The sequence below is a fragment of the Dasypus novemcinctus genome, chromosome 8 (genome assembly GCF_030445035.2).
Source record: "Dasypus novemcinctus isolate mDasNov1 chromosome 8, mDasNov1.1.hap2, whole genome shotgun sequence".
NCBI classification, from domain to species: domain Eukaryota; kingdom Metazoa; phylum Chordata; class Mammalia; order Cingulata; family Dasypodidae; genus Dasypus; species Dasypus novemcinctus.
Genome location: NC_080680.1, coordinates 18,454,948 through 18,472,076, shown reverse-complemented (window position 1 = coordinate 18,472,076; position 17,129 = coordinate 18,454,948). Strand labels below are relative to the sequence as shown.

Here is a 17,129-nt window from a genome sequence, read left to right as displayed (position 1 = left end):
ACAAAAACCAAAGATCTTTATTATTGTCATAAGTAAATGAAATTCAAAACCTTTGTGTAAATAAATGTTAGCTTTTCCAAAACACATATCCAATTTAGGGAAAAACTTGTCTATGCTCATTGTTTTTAAAATCAATATTGGTCTCGTCCTCACTAATTTTTTTTTTAAAGATTTATTTATTTATTTATTTCTCTTCCCTCACCCTCCCACCCTGGTTGTCTGTTCTCTGTCTCTATTTGCTGCGCCTTCTTTGTTCGCTTCTGTTGTTGTCAGCGGCACAGGAATCTGTGTTTCTTCCTGTTGCATCACCTTGTGTCAGCTCTCTGTGTGTGCGGCACCATTCCTGGGCAGCTCTCCTTACGGGTGCACTCCTTGCACGTGGGGCTCCCCTATGCGGGGGATACCCCTGTGTGGCAGGGTACTCCTTGCGCGCATCAGCACTGTGCACGGGCCAGCTGCACACGTGTCAAGGAGGCCCGGGGTTTGAACCGTGGACCTCCAATGTGGTAGACGGATGCCCTAACCACTGGGCCAAGTCTGCCGCCTTCACTAAAATAATTTCACAACTCACTAAATGGCTCATGAGTCCATAAAAACATTGCTTGGGATGGAATTATTTTCTAACCTTAAGAACAACACAAACTTTTTCACAGTAGTTGGTCAACTGAAAAACTAAGTGAAACATATTCTTGGAAAGAAATCAAGATACTATCTTAGAAAAAGTAATTTCAAAATCCAACCAGAGGCAGAAGCAGATTTGGGTCAACTGATGGAGTGTCCGCCTACCATATGGGAGGTCTAGGGTTCAAACCCAGGGCCTTCTGGCCCATGTGGTGAGCGGACCCACGCACAGTGCTGATGCATGCAAGGAGTGCCGTGCCACGCAGGGGTATCCCCCACATAGGGGAGCCCCACATGCAAGGAGTGTGGCCCTCAAAGAGAGCCACCCTCCATGAAAAATGCAGCCCGCCCCAGAGTAGCGCTACACCCATGGTGAGCTGATGCAACAAGATGATGCAACAAAGAGACACAGATTCCTGGTGCCACTGACAAGAATGCAAGCGGACACAGAAGAACACACAGTGAATGGATACAGAGAGCAGACAATGGGGGGAGGGGGTTTTAAAAAAAATCCAACCACAGGGAAGCAGATGTGACTCAAGCAATTGAGTTCCCGCCTACCACATGGGAGGTCCCAGGATCAGTTTCCAGGGCCTCCTAAAGCAAGGCAGCAAGCTGACACAATGGGCTAGCCTGGCGAGCTGATTCAATAACAGACAAAAGGAGGAAAACATAATGAGAGATACAACAAAGCAAGGAGCGCAGGTGTCTCAAGGGATTAGGCATCTTCCTTCCACATGGGAGGTCCCAGGTTCAGTTCCTGGGTTCAGTTCCCAATGCCTCCTAAAAAAGGAAGATGAGCACACAACAAACAGACACAGCAAGTGCAAACAATGAGGGGATGGGGAGAAATAAATAAATAAATCTTTAAAAGAAAAATTCAACACAAATTTAAAGTATCACTGCAGTGTACATTTTTATCATTCATTAGGAAAGTAGTGAGCACTTACCATATAACACCCCACAAGGAAAGCAGCATTTGCTTGTTTTCGTTGATCAGAGCCAGTAAAATGAATAATTTTCTTCCTAATCATTGTAATGGACTGCATAAAAATGAAGAGCTGTTAGTATTTTTTTCAATTTCAAGTTTTTAAATCTTATTTTGTGGCTTTTAAAATAAATCCCAATTCTCACAATGCTTAAGCATTCATATTAGCAAGACCTTTAAAAAATCAACTTTGATAACCAAAAATTGTGATGTAAACAATTGGTAACAGGGAAAATTTTCTTCACTAAACAAATGCCATGTGTTCCTATAGTTCAGGAAATGTCAAGAACACCACCATGCAACTTCCCATAAAAGACAGTATAGGATTACAATTTAAAAAGAGAGGATATGAACAGATATATGCTTCAGATTAACTCTGAAAGAATACACACACAAAAAAAGATGGAAAAAGTGGGGGACTGACCTTTTCTTTCCCTTTATTGCCATTTGATTTCTTTAAAAGTATCTATTCCAAAACTTTTAAATTATATAGTACACACAATCACTAGAATGGCTATAATTTTAAAAAGAGAAAAAAAAACAAGCATCGGTGAGGATGTGAAGAAATTGGAACCCTCATGCACTGCTAGTGGGAATGTAAAGTGGTGCGACCATATGGAAACTGATGATTCCTCAAAAAGTTAAACATAAAATTACCATGTGATCAGAAATACCACTCCTCGAACCAAAAACAGGTGTTCCAACAAAACTTCACACACAAATGTTCACAGCAGCGCTATTTACAATAGCCAAAAAAGGTGGAAACAACACAATGTCCATCAACTGACGAATGGATAAACAAGATACCATATATCCACACTGTGGAATATTATTCAGTCACACAAAAAAATGAAGCACTGATGCATGCCACAACATGGATAAACTCCCAAAACATTATACTAAGTGGAAAAGCCAGACACAAAAAGCTGCATATTGCATGATTTCCATTTAAGTAAATTTCCACAATAGGCACATCAATAGAAACAGAGCAGATTTGTGGTTGCACGAGGCTTGGAGTAGGGGGAAACTGGGGAGTGACCATTTAATAGATAGGAGTTTCTTTCTGGGGTGCTGAAAATGTTTGGAACTAGACAGATGTGTTGGTTGTATAACACTGTGAATGAACTAAATGTGACTGAATGGTATACTTTAAAATGGTTAATTTTATGTGAATGAATGAATGAGTTAATGAATGAATAAATAAAGTAGATATATTAAAAAAGGCAAAACTTATCCATGGTGTTAGAAGTTAGGATAAGAAGCTAGGGTATGTGTGCAGTGGGCGCAGAGATAGTAACCATTAGATGGCCTAAGTGGGATAAGTAGGGCTCTTTAGGGATGCTACTAATATCTTATTCATGAGCTAGGTGATGATTACCATGTATATTTGTGAAAATTCATTGAGCTGTATACACATGATCTGTACACATTTAACATCAATAAAAAGTTAAAAATAAAAAGTATATGGAATTTAAAAGTAAAAGGAGCACATGATTAATAAGCACTTTCTTGAAACTGTACATCAACTTGAAAGGAAATGGAATCAAGCAAGGGAAAGAAAGAGATATATTCAGCTCAATAAGCATGTGTTCCTTGGTTTCTGTTGCCCAGATCCTAATGTTTCTATGATGAATACATATATGTATATATTTCCCTTTAATTATTTATACGGAGTAAGAGATGCAAGTTGATCAAATTAAATAAAAATCAAAAACCAAAAAACAACAAAAAAACCCCAGCCATCTAGCAGCAGAAGCAGACCTACCCTTCATTCAGACTCTAGATACACTTTTGTCACTATTAACTGAATACCCTTTTCAATCTGGTTGGATGGTGAGTAATCATGTTGCAAGTTATTCTAGCAAGTGAAAAAACACAAAAAGAACTTATACATTTTTAGTTGACCCAAATAATAAGTCTAAAAATGGTTGAGTATGATGAAAAAAATATTTCAAAATTAAACCAAAGAACAAAAGTGGAGTGAGGGGGAGTGTCCTGGCTCTGTATGAAACAAAAGACCAACCACTGGCAAATGGAAAACGTAAGGGGGAAACACACATACTGCCTAAATATTTATTCTCCTATTTAAAAGAGGAGTAAAGCCCAGAAAGAACAAAGTTTTCAGCTCTGTATAAATCTGTGAATACAGATTTAATAAACAGAAAAAACAACGCTACAACTTCCATTTTATGTATTAGTAATTCATTTAAAAGGTACTTTTACCATTTATGGTATAGAATTTTAGGTTTGATGGTCAAGGAAAAAAAATCTGCCTTACCCATAAATGGATTTCTAATTAAAGATAAATTTTATTTCTTCTGTGTAATAATAAGTAATCAATTGAATAAAGTTGTCTTAGAAAGCACCTATCTCAAATCCACTATTTTCTACTTGAGAAATTAGATTGATTAATTTGGAACTAAGAGTACATAAATAATACCTCATGCTGGGAGTGATCAATAATTCAAAGTTTTTTAAAAAAATGAATGATGTTTAAGTCCAAACCAATAGAAACAGACTGGCAGGACAACCAAAGGAAGGTTTCTCTTATTAGGTTTAAGTTCCATTAGGTCAGACAAAAAGACTTTCGCTTTAGTAACCAATTTCCATTTTATCTTTTCAAGTATTTGAACATCACCAATCCAAATAGGAATCAAAAGACCCAAACTTAACACTTCAATCAAAATTCTGAAAAACAAATATATACACTGTGAGACTTTAGGAAAGAACGTGGGGGGGGGGGGGGGGGGGGGAGGAGAATAGGTCCCAAACACCACTGCACTGAAATCATGACATTTCCTTTTATTAAAAAAAAGAGGCATGTTTTCCTTATTTTCTGCCCCAAGATCAGCCTAACAATAAGTACTTAAGACAAATCTTAAGTAGAAAGAATTTACCTTTAATTTCTTATTTATCTTGCAACAATATCTGTAAACCATTGCCAGATTGAGTGGTCCAAAATCTGCGTAGAAACTTTAAAAATGAAAAACAAAAATGGATATGTATATTCTAAATGCCTTTTTGGGGGTTACAGATCAAATTAAGACAAGAAAGCACACACCAAATTGTTACTGATCACACAATTAAAAGGTATTCCCTTACTAGTTGAAGAAATATTCTGACAAATAATGACTATAAGAAATGCAACTTGGTTAAGTGCTACGATGCCTAAAGCTAACCTCAAATAACGTGAAAATATCTTCGGAATAAAAAAGCTATTTTTCCATACATATTTTTCCACTGGCCAAAAAAAACAGTATTTTACTCAGCTACACTTGTTTATCTCACCTTAGTGTAAACTATGAGAATTTCAAATTTAAATATTTAAATTTAGAAAAGCTCAACTTTAATTTTTCTCTAAGGATCTATTTTAAAACCAGAACCTAAAGGAAACATCCTGCAATTATCAATCAAATAATTTGTAATCTTCCAAGGCTATTCTATTTATATCCTATTTATACACATTCCTCTAGATTCTTCAAAATGAAATTTTTTTTTAAAGGTACTCACAGTCTTTAGAAAAGCAAGTTAATACTTACTTCTCATATTCAAGTTCATTATCTATGGAGAAATAATGTAGATTTGGTGCACTCTTTGGTCTGCTGTAGAGAATGGCAAAACAAAGGCGATCTGAAATGGAAAAATTGCAATGTTCCTTCCTTCAGATTATTTTTTTTTTTAAAGTTTCGTACCATCATGAGCAACTTTTTTAAAACGAAGTCAATGTTTTTTCCATGAGTGTTTCAAATGATAGGGATTCCAATGGGTAATTTCAAAATACTCTAGATATTTTGGTGGATTATAATAAATATTTTCAAAGGAGAAATTGCCTTTTTTAACATTTTTGGAGTTTTTTTGGTTGTTTTTTTTTAAAGGAGGTACAGGAATTGAACCCAGTACCTCGCACACGAGAAGCAGGCCCTCAACCACTGAGCTACATTCGCTCCCCAAGAAATTGCCTTTAAATATAAGCTTCAATAGTGACTTTTCATTTAGCTATACAGTTCATTTCATGGGAGAACCTCTCATAAAATTCGGCAAATGGTAACACATTTGATGGCTAGCCATCAACCTTATAAGGGATTTTCACTATAATAGGTTTCCAAGACATCCTAAACAGTCATTCCTATAAGCAAAATGAACCTTTTTGAGGTTGAAGAGAAAGAATGCCTTCAAAATTAATATTTAGAGCTACAGAACTTCAACACTTAAACCATATGTTTATCCAACTGATCACTACTTTTCTGTGATCTGTAATCACTTTTTTATGTCTTACAATTAAACAAATTACCATTAAACAAGAATCAATGAGAGGTTTCTGCAAGATGAGTTTGAGATAAATTCATTTTGCATGAATGCTATTAGACGGCTGTGAAGTTGTAACAATTAGCAGGAACTGTAAGGGCTGGCAACACCCAAAGGCTCCACCCTTCTTCCCAAAAGAAGTTGTCTAAAAAAGCCTCAGCAAAACAGTCATTCGCAATATCTACTAGTAGCAATACTACCAGTGCTAGTAGAATATCTTACATTTGAATTTGCCTAAAAAAATGCAGCAAAATCAAGCACAGTCTTTAAATATACGTAATATATTCTCAGCAGAGTTAGTAGTACGAGACAAAGGACGCCAGCTGGTATCCTTTCCCAAAATATATTTAAATTTTCTGTGTCTGCCACTCAGCTCACGCAATTGCTGTTATTTCCTTGTAAACGCCTCAATTAAAATTTCTGCAACCATAAGCAAACGGATGACGGCTCCCCCTCCCCCCCCCCCATCACAAACGGGCTTTTTCTTTTTTTGTATCACAAACTTGATCTCCGTGTACAGCGCCCAAAGTTTTTGCTCCCCGGCCTGGAGTTCAATTTACCTCCCAGTTAGTGGGTCTGAGTATTCAGGGGTCATAACCTGCCAGGTATGCACGTACAGTAAAACCACTGGAGTCCCAGGATGCCACCCACGACCATGAGACAGGCAGCCCTGGCCCCCAGTCTAAAGACACTCCTTGGCCAGCACAGCGGCGCTTCCCCGGCAGCCAGAGCACTGCCTGACCCCCTAAGTCCGCAGGTGTCCTGGGGGCCCGCCTGCACTCACCTTTGATCACCTCCGCCACCAAAGAGGTCCGCACGCCCTCCCGGCTCATGACTCCAAAGCATCTGGAAGGCGGGGGCGGAGGGGAAGGACAGGGTGGGCCTGGAGCAACCAGCCCCTGCGCCGCGACCACACCCCCGGAATTTAAAAGACCAAAGGTTTAAAGGGCCTGTCCGCACCCTGGGTCCAGCCAAGCACCTCGGCCACCGACCCCTGCCACAGGCTGGACGCCACCAAGGCGGCAGGGAACAACAAATCCCAGCAAGCCAACCCCGGAAGTTCAAAACTTCTCAAAACAGCCCCAAAGGGGGCGGTGAGGGAACAGGGGACGGAATCATCCTAAGTCCCCGGAGACGTCGCCCCCGCGCTGGAGTCCGCGGGCAGCAGCATGCAAAGCCAAGAGTTTTCCTTCAGCACCAAAATTCTGGGCTCGAAGTTGGGACGTCAGGCCAAAACGTCAGAGGCGCAAACAAGCCTTTTTAAAAAAAATTGTCTCGGGATGCTCTTTAGCAATTCAAAGGACTTCCCTGATGGGCCAGGCGCGGAGCCCCGCAGGGGACCACTCTGGACCAGGGTGCAGAGCGGCGCCAGGGCGGGGGCCCCGGCTCCTCCCACCAGCCCCGCGCTCGGGCCGCCCTCGCTACCGCCCGCCGCCGCCGCCAGGGGGCGCTGCAGCCCGCTCGGGCCGAGGCAGCCGGGAGCATGCCCAGCCCTGTCAAGGCGGTCCAGAGCGGAGTGGGAAGTGGCGGGATTCCGTCTCCGTCTGCACCCGCGATTTAGCCGAGTCCACGGCGCCGCCGCGCGGACCCGGAGCCCGGACGCCGCAAGGCCTCATGGGCCCGTGAAGTCAGCTCGCGCCCCGCGGGAACCCAGCCCGGGCCCCTGCTGGACCGTGGGGGAACGCGGACTGCACCCCCGAAGCCCGCAGCCTGGCAGCCCACAGGCACGTGAACCCAGCCCGGTGAGCAGCACCGAGAGCCCCCGAGGCCGCCGCGAGAGAAGCGCTTCGTCCACGCCGCTGCTTCAGGTAAAGACCCGCTTCCTCTTGGATGGTTGGAGAGCTTGCGTCTATCCTTTACGCCTAACACTGAGGTCGTTCACTCCTCTAAAGGGGCTGGATTTCTCAGGAAAGTATGAGGACGGCTTAAGAAAATTCTACACACAAAATACTACACCACTTACAAGACTCTCTAACCCTCTTTTAGAATCTCAAGGGGAAAAAAATAAGATCCAGTATGATCCCAATTTTGTTATACCTAACATGGTGCTAGGATTGTGGGTAATTTTCATTCTCGCCGGTATTTTTTCCAAGTGTTACTTTAATAATCCATGAAAAAAATTCTTATGATCCTCTTAAAATGGGAAAACAGTACAGTAACAACTCTACCCCAAGAATTACATTTTATAATGTTGAAGTCACAACATATACATTTTTGCCTCAAAAGATAACCTGCATCCTCCTAACTTATTCCAAAATTCCAGATGGAGTAAAGCCCTAAAGGTAAAAATTGAAACCATGAATTCATTTTTATACTCTCCAACTGGAGAAAGCCTTTCTAAATAAAGACCACAAAAAGTGGAAGCCCTAAGAGAATGGACTGTTAAACTGATACACATCCCTTTAAAATGTCCTCATGGCAGTAAACAGAGTCAAGAGATAACCTTTTCTAAATTCATGGCAAAGAAGATACCCAACTTCAATTTTATGTTATTGGAAAACAACAGGAATGCAAATTTAAACTAAGAAGTATCATCCTTTCCTCAGTCTGGCAAAAATCAAAGGAGTGTATGATACTGTTAGTAAGGTTGTGGGAAAATAGGCACTTTAATGTGTTGCTTGTGTGAATAGAACAAAAAGGGAAATCTGACAAAGTTTCCAGAATGAAAATTTAAAATTGGAAACATTGCCAATATTGATTAAGTGACAAAACTGAGATACCTAACAGTATATATAATGCTACCATTTATAAGTGTGTATTTAGAGCATATATATTGCTTCATGATTGTATTTAAATCTTGCATAGTGTTATCTCTGGGAGGATACTTAAGAAAGTGGTAATGGTGGATGCCTTTACAAGGGAAAACTGGGTGTCTGGAAATATGGAAAAGTAAGGAGATTTATTCTACCTTTATGCCTTTTTATAACTTTTGAGTTATAATATATATTTATTATTAATACCTATTCAAAAATATTAGTGGGAAGCAGATTTGGCTCAACTGATAGAACATCCGCCTACCACATGGGAGGTCCAGGGTTCAAATCCCCGGCCTCCTGACCCATGTGGTGAGCTGGCCCACACGCAGTGCTGATGCATACAAGGAGTGCCGTGCCATGCAGGGGTGTCCCCCGCATAGGGGATCCCCACACGCAAGGAGTGTGCCCCATAAGGAGAGCCGTCCAGCACGAAGAAAGTGCAGCCTGCCCAGGACTGGCACCGCACACACAGAGAGCTGACGCAGCAAAAAGGAGACAAAGATTCCCAGTGCCACCAATACGAATACAAGCAGACACAGAAGAACACACAGCAAATGGACACAGAGAGCAGACAACGGGGGGAAGGGGAGAGAAATAAATAAAATAAATCTTTTTTAAAAAAACCTAATTCATTGTTTAAAAAAAAAAATGTTAGGAAGTTTTTACAATGCTATTCCAAAGCTGACTCTCAATCAAGAAGGAAATATAGGGAAGCAGACTTGGCCCAGTGGTTAGGGCATCCGTCTACCATATGGGAAGTCCGCGGTTCAAACCCCGGGCCTCCTTGACCCGTGTGCAGCTGGCCCACATGCACTGCTGATGCGCGCAAGGAGTGCCCTGCCATGCAGGGGTGTCCCCGCGTGGGAGAGCTCCATGTGCAAGAAGTGTGCCCCTTAAGGAGAGCCACCCAGCGCGAAAGAAAGTTCAGCCTGCCCAGGAATGGCGCCACACACAGAGAGCTGACACAACAAAATGATGCAACAAAAAGAAACTCAGATTCCCATGACGCTGACAACAACAGAAGCGGACAAAGAAGAACATGCAGCAAATGGACACAGAGAACAGACAATTGGGGCAGGGGGCGGGGGGGGGGGGGTGCGAGGGGGGGGGGTAAGGGGGGGAGAAATAAAAATAAATAAATCTTTTTTTAAAAAAGAAGGAAATATACTGTGAGCATAGCGTAAGGCAACCTGAAAAATGTCCTTTGCACATTTAAGCAAAACAACCCGTTAGTAACTTCTTTTGGTTTCCACTTATCTCCTGAAATCCAATTTCTTTTAACAAAGCCCAATCAAAACTGGAATTAGCTAGATGGAAGTGTGAACAGCTTTTCCCTCCAAATCCAAATCTGAAATTCGACCTGGAGCTAGAAACAGGGCTCTTTACAAAGTTTTGCAAAAAGGTCAATGATTAAACGTATAATCCTATTGTAAACCCATGTATCCCCCTTTAATGTTTTTTGGTGTCAAAACAGAAAACTGAAGAACTTAAGTATTAAACCCTCTTGCCTGTATCCCTGTCACATAACTGCAACCCCTGCCTGACTAATGATACAGTAGAAGGAAACAATACAGAAATCTGGGTTTCATACTGTGAAATCTCATTTATAAAATGTTGACAAAAATATTGAAAACCCCTTGTTTAAAACCCAAATTTGTCTACAGGTCTGATCTGGCCTTTGGGCATCCAGTTTGCTTCCTCATCCATTACTAAGTATTTGTTAAATAAATAAAAAGCATTTTCCTGTATAACAAATATAGGTATTCGGGAGCCCCACACACAAGGAGTGCACCCCATAAGGAGAGCCACCCAGCGCGAAAGAAAGTCCAGCCTGCCCAGGAATGGCGCCGCACACATGGAGAACTGACGCAGCAAGATGACACAACAAAAAGAGACACAGATTCCCGTGCCACTGACAACAACAGAAGTGGACAAAGAAGAACACGCAGCAAATGGACACAGTGAACAGACAACTGGCGGGGGCAGGGGGGGTTGAAATAAATAAAAATAAATCTTTAAAAAAAAATACTAGATAAAAAATTTTTTAAAAGCTCTATGGTAACTAAAAATAACAAGAGAATATCTTTACAATTAAACATGGGGGACTTTTAAGCATGATGCAAAACTCAAGGCATAAAGCCAAAAAACAGATTTGATTAATACGAAGTTATATCTGGTAAAGATACTATAAACAAAATTAAGAAACTTAAAGGGAAATGTATAATAAAGGATCAACTATCATAACAGATTAAAAAGACCCTAAAGGGAAGCAGATGTGGCTCAAGCGATTGGGCTCCCTCTACCATATGGGAAGCCCAGGATTCAATTCCGGGGCCCCCTGGTGAGGGCAAGCTGGCCCACGTGGCGAGATGGCCCGGAGGGAGCTGACCAGAGCTGAAAGCTGGCGCAGCAAGATGACACAACAAAAAGAGATACAGAGGAAAGGCAATAAGAGATGCAGCAGATCAAGGAGCTGAGATGGTGCAAGAGATTGAGCACTTCTCTCCTACTCTGGAAGGTCCCAGGATAAGTTCCCAGTACCACCTAAAGAGAAGACAAGCAGACACACAGAAGAATGCACTGTGAATGGACACAGAGCAGGCAACAAGGGAGATAAATAAATCTTTAAAAAAAAAAGTCCCTACAAAGTTACCTATGATAACAACCCAATGGAAAAAAAATTTATAAAGGCTATGAACAATCAATTCAGAGAAGAAATACAAATGGCCAGTAGCATATAAAAAGTGGTTCAACCATAAAAAGAAAAAAAGTCTATCAACATTTACAGATTATAGGAGAAAGCCACCTGATTATCTCATTAAAAACAAAAAAGGAAGTCATTAAAACCAACACTATGCCCAATCAAGTCTCTGCACAATGGGGCTTAAATCCAATAAAGATTATCTTTCAGATATCTACAACAAATATCATACTTCATGCCTTAACTTTAGAAGACAAAAATTCCCACTAACATTACTTCCTTTTTTTTTTTTTAAGATTTATTTACTTATTTATTTTTCCCCTTCTCTCCTCCTGTCCTGCCATTGTTGCTGTCTGTGTTGTCTTCTCTTCATTTTCTCTCCTCTAACATTCACCTGTATTTGATCCTGGAAACCTCTGATGTAGAGAGTGGTTCCCTGTCAATTGTACCACCTCAGTTCCTGGTTTCTGCTGTGCTTCACCTTGACTCTCCCCTTGTCTGTCTTTTGATGTGTCATCATCTTGCTGCATGACTCACTTGCACGGGCGCTGGCTCACCACGCAGGCACTCACACAAGCATTGGCTTGCCACACAAGCACAGTTTCTCTTTTACTTTTTCACCAGGAGGCCCCAGGGATCAAACTCAGGTCCTCCCATATGGTAGGCGGAAGCTCTATCATCACTTGAGCCATATCTGCTTTCCTAAGCCGTATCCACTTCTCTACTTCTTTTTAACAATGTAATAATTAGAAGTGCTAGCTGACACTAAGATTAAAAAAGAAAGAAGAGATAAAAATTAGAAAGAACAAACTTATTCTTATTTGGAAACAATGGCTGTATACTCAGACAACACAAGAGAATCGGTTGAGAACTATTAGAATAAATTTTAAAATGCGGCAAGGTTTCTGGATATGGATGATTAACATACAAAAAACAAAAGCAATTCTATATACTGTAGTAACCAATTATGAAATAGAAAAAAGATGTACATATCCTTTATAAATAAATGGAGAAATAAAATAGGTTCATAAATGGGAAGATGGAATACCACAAAGATGGTAATTTCCTCAAATTAAATGTAATTTTGATCAAAATTTCAAACAGGGCTATTCATGGAAAGTGAAAAGCTGACCCTAAAATTAATCTAGAAGAGCTTTCTAGAAGAAGTGAAAACATCTGAAAATGAACAAGAAAGGGGCTCTTTCCCTACCAAATATTAACACTTTAAATAACGTAGGCAGCGTAGTTCTAGCACAGACAGAATATATAAAAGGTAAAGAAGAGATTCACAGATACATGGAAACTTCACATGACAGAGATGGTATTACAGATCAATAGGAAAAGTAAGAATATCCAATACATGGTGTGAGGACAATTGGTTGTCCATACTAGGGAGAGAGGAGTTTGAACCCCATCTCATACCATATACCACTAGCCTCTAAATATGAAAAAAACTCTCAGGTATATTAAAAACTTCAGTTTGAAAAGAAAAGCTTTAAAATTTTTAGAAAAAAATACAGGAAAATAACTCATAACAGTGGAGTAGGGATGGTTTTTTAAAAAACAAAATATAAAAGGCCCAAATTATAAAGCAAAAGACCCCAAACAAAACATGAAAAGACAACTCATAGGGATGAAGAAAAAGTTATAATGCACAAAATGAACTGAGGATTAGTATTCAGAATTTACAGAGAACTATAAATGAAAAAGAAAAATGTATTTGCCCAGTAAATAAATGGGCAAAAGATGGGAGTAAGAAATTCACAGAAAAGGAAAGCAGATATGGCTCAATGGACGGAGCTTCCGCCTACCACATGGGAGGTCCAGGGTTCGATCCCTAGGGCCTCCTGGGCCATGTGGTGAGGTTGTCCATGTGGAGTGCTGCCACGGGCAAGGAGTGTCACCCCACACAGGGGTGCCCCCCACACACACAAGAAGTGGCCCCGGTGCAAGGAGTGTAGCCCCACGCAGGAGAGCAGACCACCCAGGAGTGGTGCTGCCCACACGGTGAGCTGACACAGCAAGATGATGCAACAAAAACAAGACACAGAGAAGAGACAGTATGAGACTCAGTGAACTAGGAGCTGAGATAGAGCAAGAGAATGATCACCTCTCTCCCACTCCGGAAGGTTGGGTTCCCAGAGCCGCCTAATGAGAATACAACAGACACAAGAACACACAGCAAATGGACACAGAGAGAAGACAACTGGGGGGGGGGAGGGGGTAATTAAAAAAAAATTCACAGAAAAAGAAACATATAATGGTCCTTCCTTATTCTTAATGTGACGAAATTACCAAACACCAAGAAAAATAAAGTTATGGCAAATAGAAAACAGAATAAGATGATGGGAATGCATCTGAACATGTAAATAATCATAAAAAATGCAAATATTTAAATCTATCTATTAAAAAATTAAACCTTCAAACTGAATTTTAAAATTTCATATTGTTTATATATTGTTATTAAACAATGCTACATATTGTTTAAAACAGACAATTAAAATCATATCACAAAATTTAAAGGAAAGGATAGAAAATGGAATACTAAGTAGTTGCAGGAAAAACAAATTAAGTAAAGCAATATTAACATTGGATGAAATAAAAGTCACAGCAAAAGCAATAAAAAGATGTTTCATGATTAAAGGTAAACCTACCAAGATGTTATAACAATCACAGATCTTATGTCTGAGAAAAGATTTGAAATCTATAAAGCAAAAACTAATGGAAATAGGAGAAGTTAATAAATCCATAATCATAGAAGACTAACACCTCTCCCCCACCCGAAAAAAAAACACATATAAGGAATTCAAAGACTGATCTACTAGATATAAAGAGCTATTTTCAAAAGAGAACACATGGGAGTGGGTATAGCTGAATGGTTTAAGCACCTGCTTCCCATGTATGAGGTCCTGGGTTCAATCTCTGGTTAACTACCTGGAAAAAAAAAAAAAGAACACATTCTTTTCAAATAGAATCTGCACTGAGGTCATCATGTATTAGGTCAAAAGGAAATGGCAACACATTCACTGGCCACAATGCAATAAAAAATAAACAGTATACATCTTATGACTTTATAATGCCACTTCTAGGTGTATATAAAACAGAAACACCTACACAAGTTCACCAAGTAAGGTACAAAAACTGTCATAATATTATTTGTAGTAACTAAAAACTAAAAACAATCCTAAATGTCCAGAAACGATAGAAATGAAATATTGTGGCACTTTTTTACAATGGAATATTATATAGGAATGAGAATGAATAGCCTATGACCATGAACAACATCGTGCATAAACCTCACAAACATAATGTTACATGAAAGGAGCCAGAGAGTACATATTGTACGATTCCATTTATACAAAGAGTTCAAAACCAGACAAAACACATCTATGATGATAAAAATCAGGATAGTATTTATACTTGGAGAGGGTAGTACCAAGAAAGTGCCCGGTGGCCAAAGCTGGAACAATCTGAATAACACAGTACATAATACTGGATTATAACCCAAAGTATAAAATAAGTGTACGTGAATTTATATTAGGATGATGGATAAGTAAATTGGAGAGAACGATATATTCCAAATAGACACTCTCCTGCAAGAGATGTAGCTTACCCACCTTTTTGAGTGTGGGCTGGACTTAGTGACATGCTTCCAAACAATACAATATGGGAAGGGGAAAAAATAGTAATTTTACAGTAGAGAAACCCACAAAACACTATTTTAACTATGTGATCATGGTTAGCCAATAATGTGTGTAGTTTTCATATTGTATGATGTGATGTGAGAGCAATTTACCTCTGTGGTATTCTTTCCAAAAATCCAGTCTAGTGATGACCATGTCAGACAAACCCCAAGTTGGGGGACACTTTACAAAATACCGGACTGGTAGTCATCAAAACTCTCAAGGTCATGAAAAACAACACTGAGAAACTATCACAGACCTTACATAACTAAGGAGAATATCAACTAAAGCAATTTGGTATTCTGGATTGAATACCAAATGGACATTAATGGAAAAACTGGTGAAATCCAAATAAAGTACAGAATATACTTAATAGTAATATACCAATGTTGGCTTCTCAGTGCACCATGTTAATGTAAGATGATAAAACTAGAGAAACCTGAAATGGAGTGAGGAGTATATGGGAAATAACTGTACTATCTTTGTAACTTTTCTGAAAATCTAAAAGTTAATTTTAAAAAAGCAAATAACTAGGAGAAAATATTTCAACATATAAATAACAAGACAAATATAAAAAATGCTCCTATAAAATTGTTTAAAATTACAAACAATCCAATAGAAAACTGAATCAAGTATAAAAAAGGCAAGTCACAGAACGGCAAATACAAATGACCAAAAACCATGTGAGATGTTTCACCTAATTAATATTTAGAAAAAATTAAAAAACAATGAAATTTTACTTAATACCATCAAATTGGGAAAAGGTTTATATACTGATGTTGATTATAGAAAGGCTGTAGGGAAATCATTGCTTTTATACCAAGTAAATTGGCAGATATGCAAATAAACAAAAAAAAAAACAACTCAGGGGAGCCAGTGTGGCTCAGTGGTTGAGCGCCAGCTTCCCGTATATGAGATCCGGGGTTCAATGGTTTGATCCCTGGCCCCAGTATCTTAAAAAAAAAAAAAAAACCCAGAAAACTAAGAATAGAAGGGAATTTTCCTCAATGTGATAAAGAACATATATGAAAACCCACAGCTAACATCATACCCAGAGTGAAAGACAAAGACTTCCCCCTAAGATCAGAGCAAGACAAGGAAGCCTGCTCTCACCACTGCTCTTCAACATTGCCCTGGGAGTTCTAGCCAGAAAACCAGGCAAGAAAAATAAACAAAAGGCATCTTAAGTGGGAACTGAGTAAAACTATCTCTCTTGGCAGATGACATGATCCTAAATAGAGAAAATCCCAAAGAATCAACAAGAAAGCTACAAGAGCTAATAAATTCAACAGAGTTGCAGGGTACACAACACTCAAAAATCCTTTTCTGTATACCAAATCCAAAATGCTTAAGAATTTTTCTCTTCTTATCTCTTTTATGTAATGGGGCTGGGTTATTGTTAATTTACTTCAAACTACATAGACAAGGATAAATTGTATGCCATTTGGTTTAAGCTACATTGTGGGGCCAATCAGTTGGTCTTAGGGATAGTTAACTAACTGTCAAAAACTCACACTAGGGAAGGAGATGTGGCTCAACTGATAGAGTGGCCGCCTACCATATAGGAAGTCCAGGGTTCAAACCCAGGGCCTCCTGGCCCGTGTGGTGAGCTGGCCCATGTGCAGTGCCGCAGCATGCAAGAAGTGCCATGCCACGCAGGGGTGTCCCCTGTGTAGGGGAACCCCACGCAGAAGGAGTGCGCCCTGCAAGGAGAGCTGCCCTGCACAAGAAAAGCACAGCCCACGCAGGAGTGGCACTGCACACACAAAAAGCTGATGCAGCAAGATGACGCAACAAAGAGACACAGATTCCCAGTGCCGCCGAGAACACAAGCAGACACAGAAGAACACACAGAGAATGAACACAAGAAATAAATAAATAAATCTTTAAAAACAAAAATCAAAAAAACTCACACTCCAAAGATAGACAGCTATTATAAAAGCAGGAAAACGTTAAAAAATTTACTGAAGCGATGACTGTACAACTCTGATGAAATTGAGAGCCACTGAGTGTTATATTTTGGATAGACTGTATACAAGGAATAGGACTGTATAACACAGTGAGCTATGTGATGG

The 17,129-nt window shown here is 39.7% G+C and overlaps 1 protein-coding gene and 1 long non-coding RNA gene across 12 annotated transcripts in view; one reads left to right on the top strand and one right to left on the bottom strand.

Moving 5' to 3' along the window:
* Positions 1–17,129, bottom strand: part of CDC14B (cell division cycle 14B) — a 134,253-nt gene that overhangs the window by 86,056 nt on the left and 31,068 nt on the right. For 6 of the 11 annotated variants that reach the window (XM_058301547.2, XM_058301545.1, XM_058301543.1 and 3 more), the window contains exons 2-4: positions 5,149–5,239; positions 4,507–4,582; positions 1,572–1,664 (exon numbers count right to left, since the gene is read on the bottom strand). In XM_058301547.2, coding sequence (XP_058157530.1) covers positions 1,572–1,664; positions 4,507–4,582; positions 5,149–5,239 — 260 coding nt within the window. Of the gene's footprint in view, positions 1–1,571; positions 1,665–4,506; positions 4,583–5,148; positions 5,240–6,698; positions 7,335–17,129 lie in introns of those variants that run through there. The other 5 variants (XM_004470951.4, XM_071216639.1, XM_004470949.5 and 2 more) reach the window with 4 other exon arrangements.
* LOC131279416 (uncharacterized) overlaps positions 7,410–17,129 on the top strand; it is a 36,518-nt gene continuing 26,798 nt past the window's right edge. The window contains exon 1 of the long non-coding RNA XR_009186748.2: positions 7,410–7,722. This is a non-coding gene — a long non-coding RNA (uncharacterized lncRNA). The remainder of the gene's footprint in view (positions 7,723–17,129) is intronic.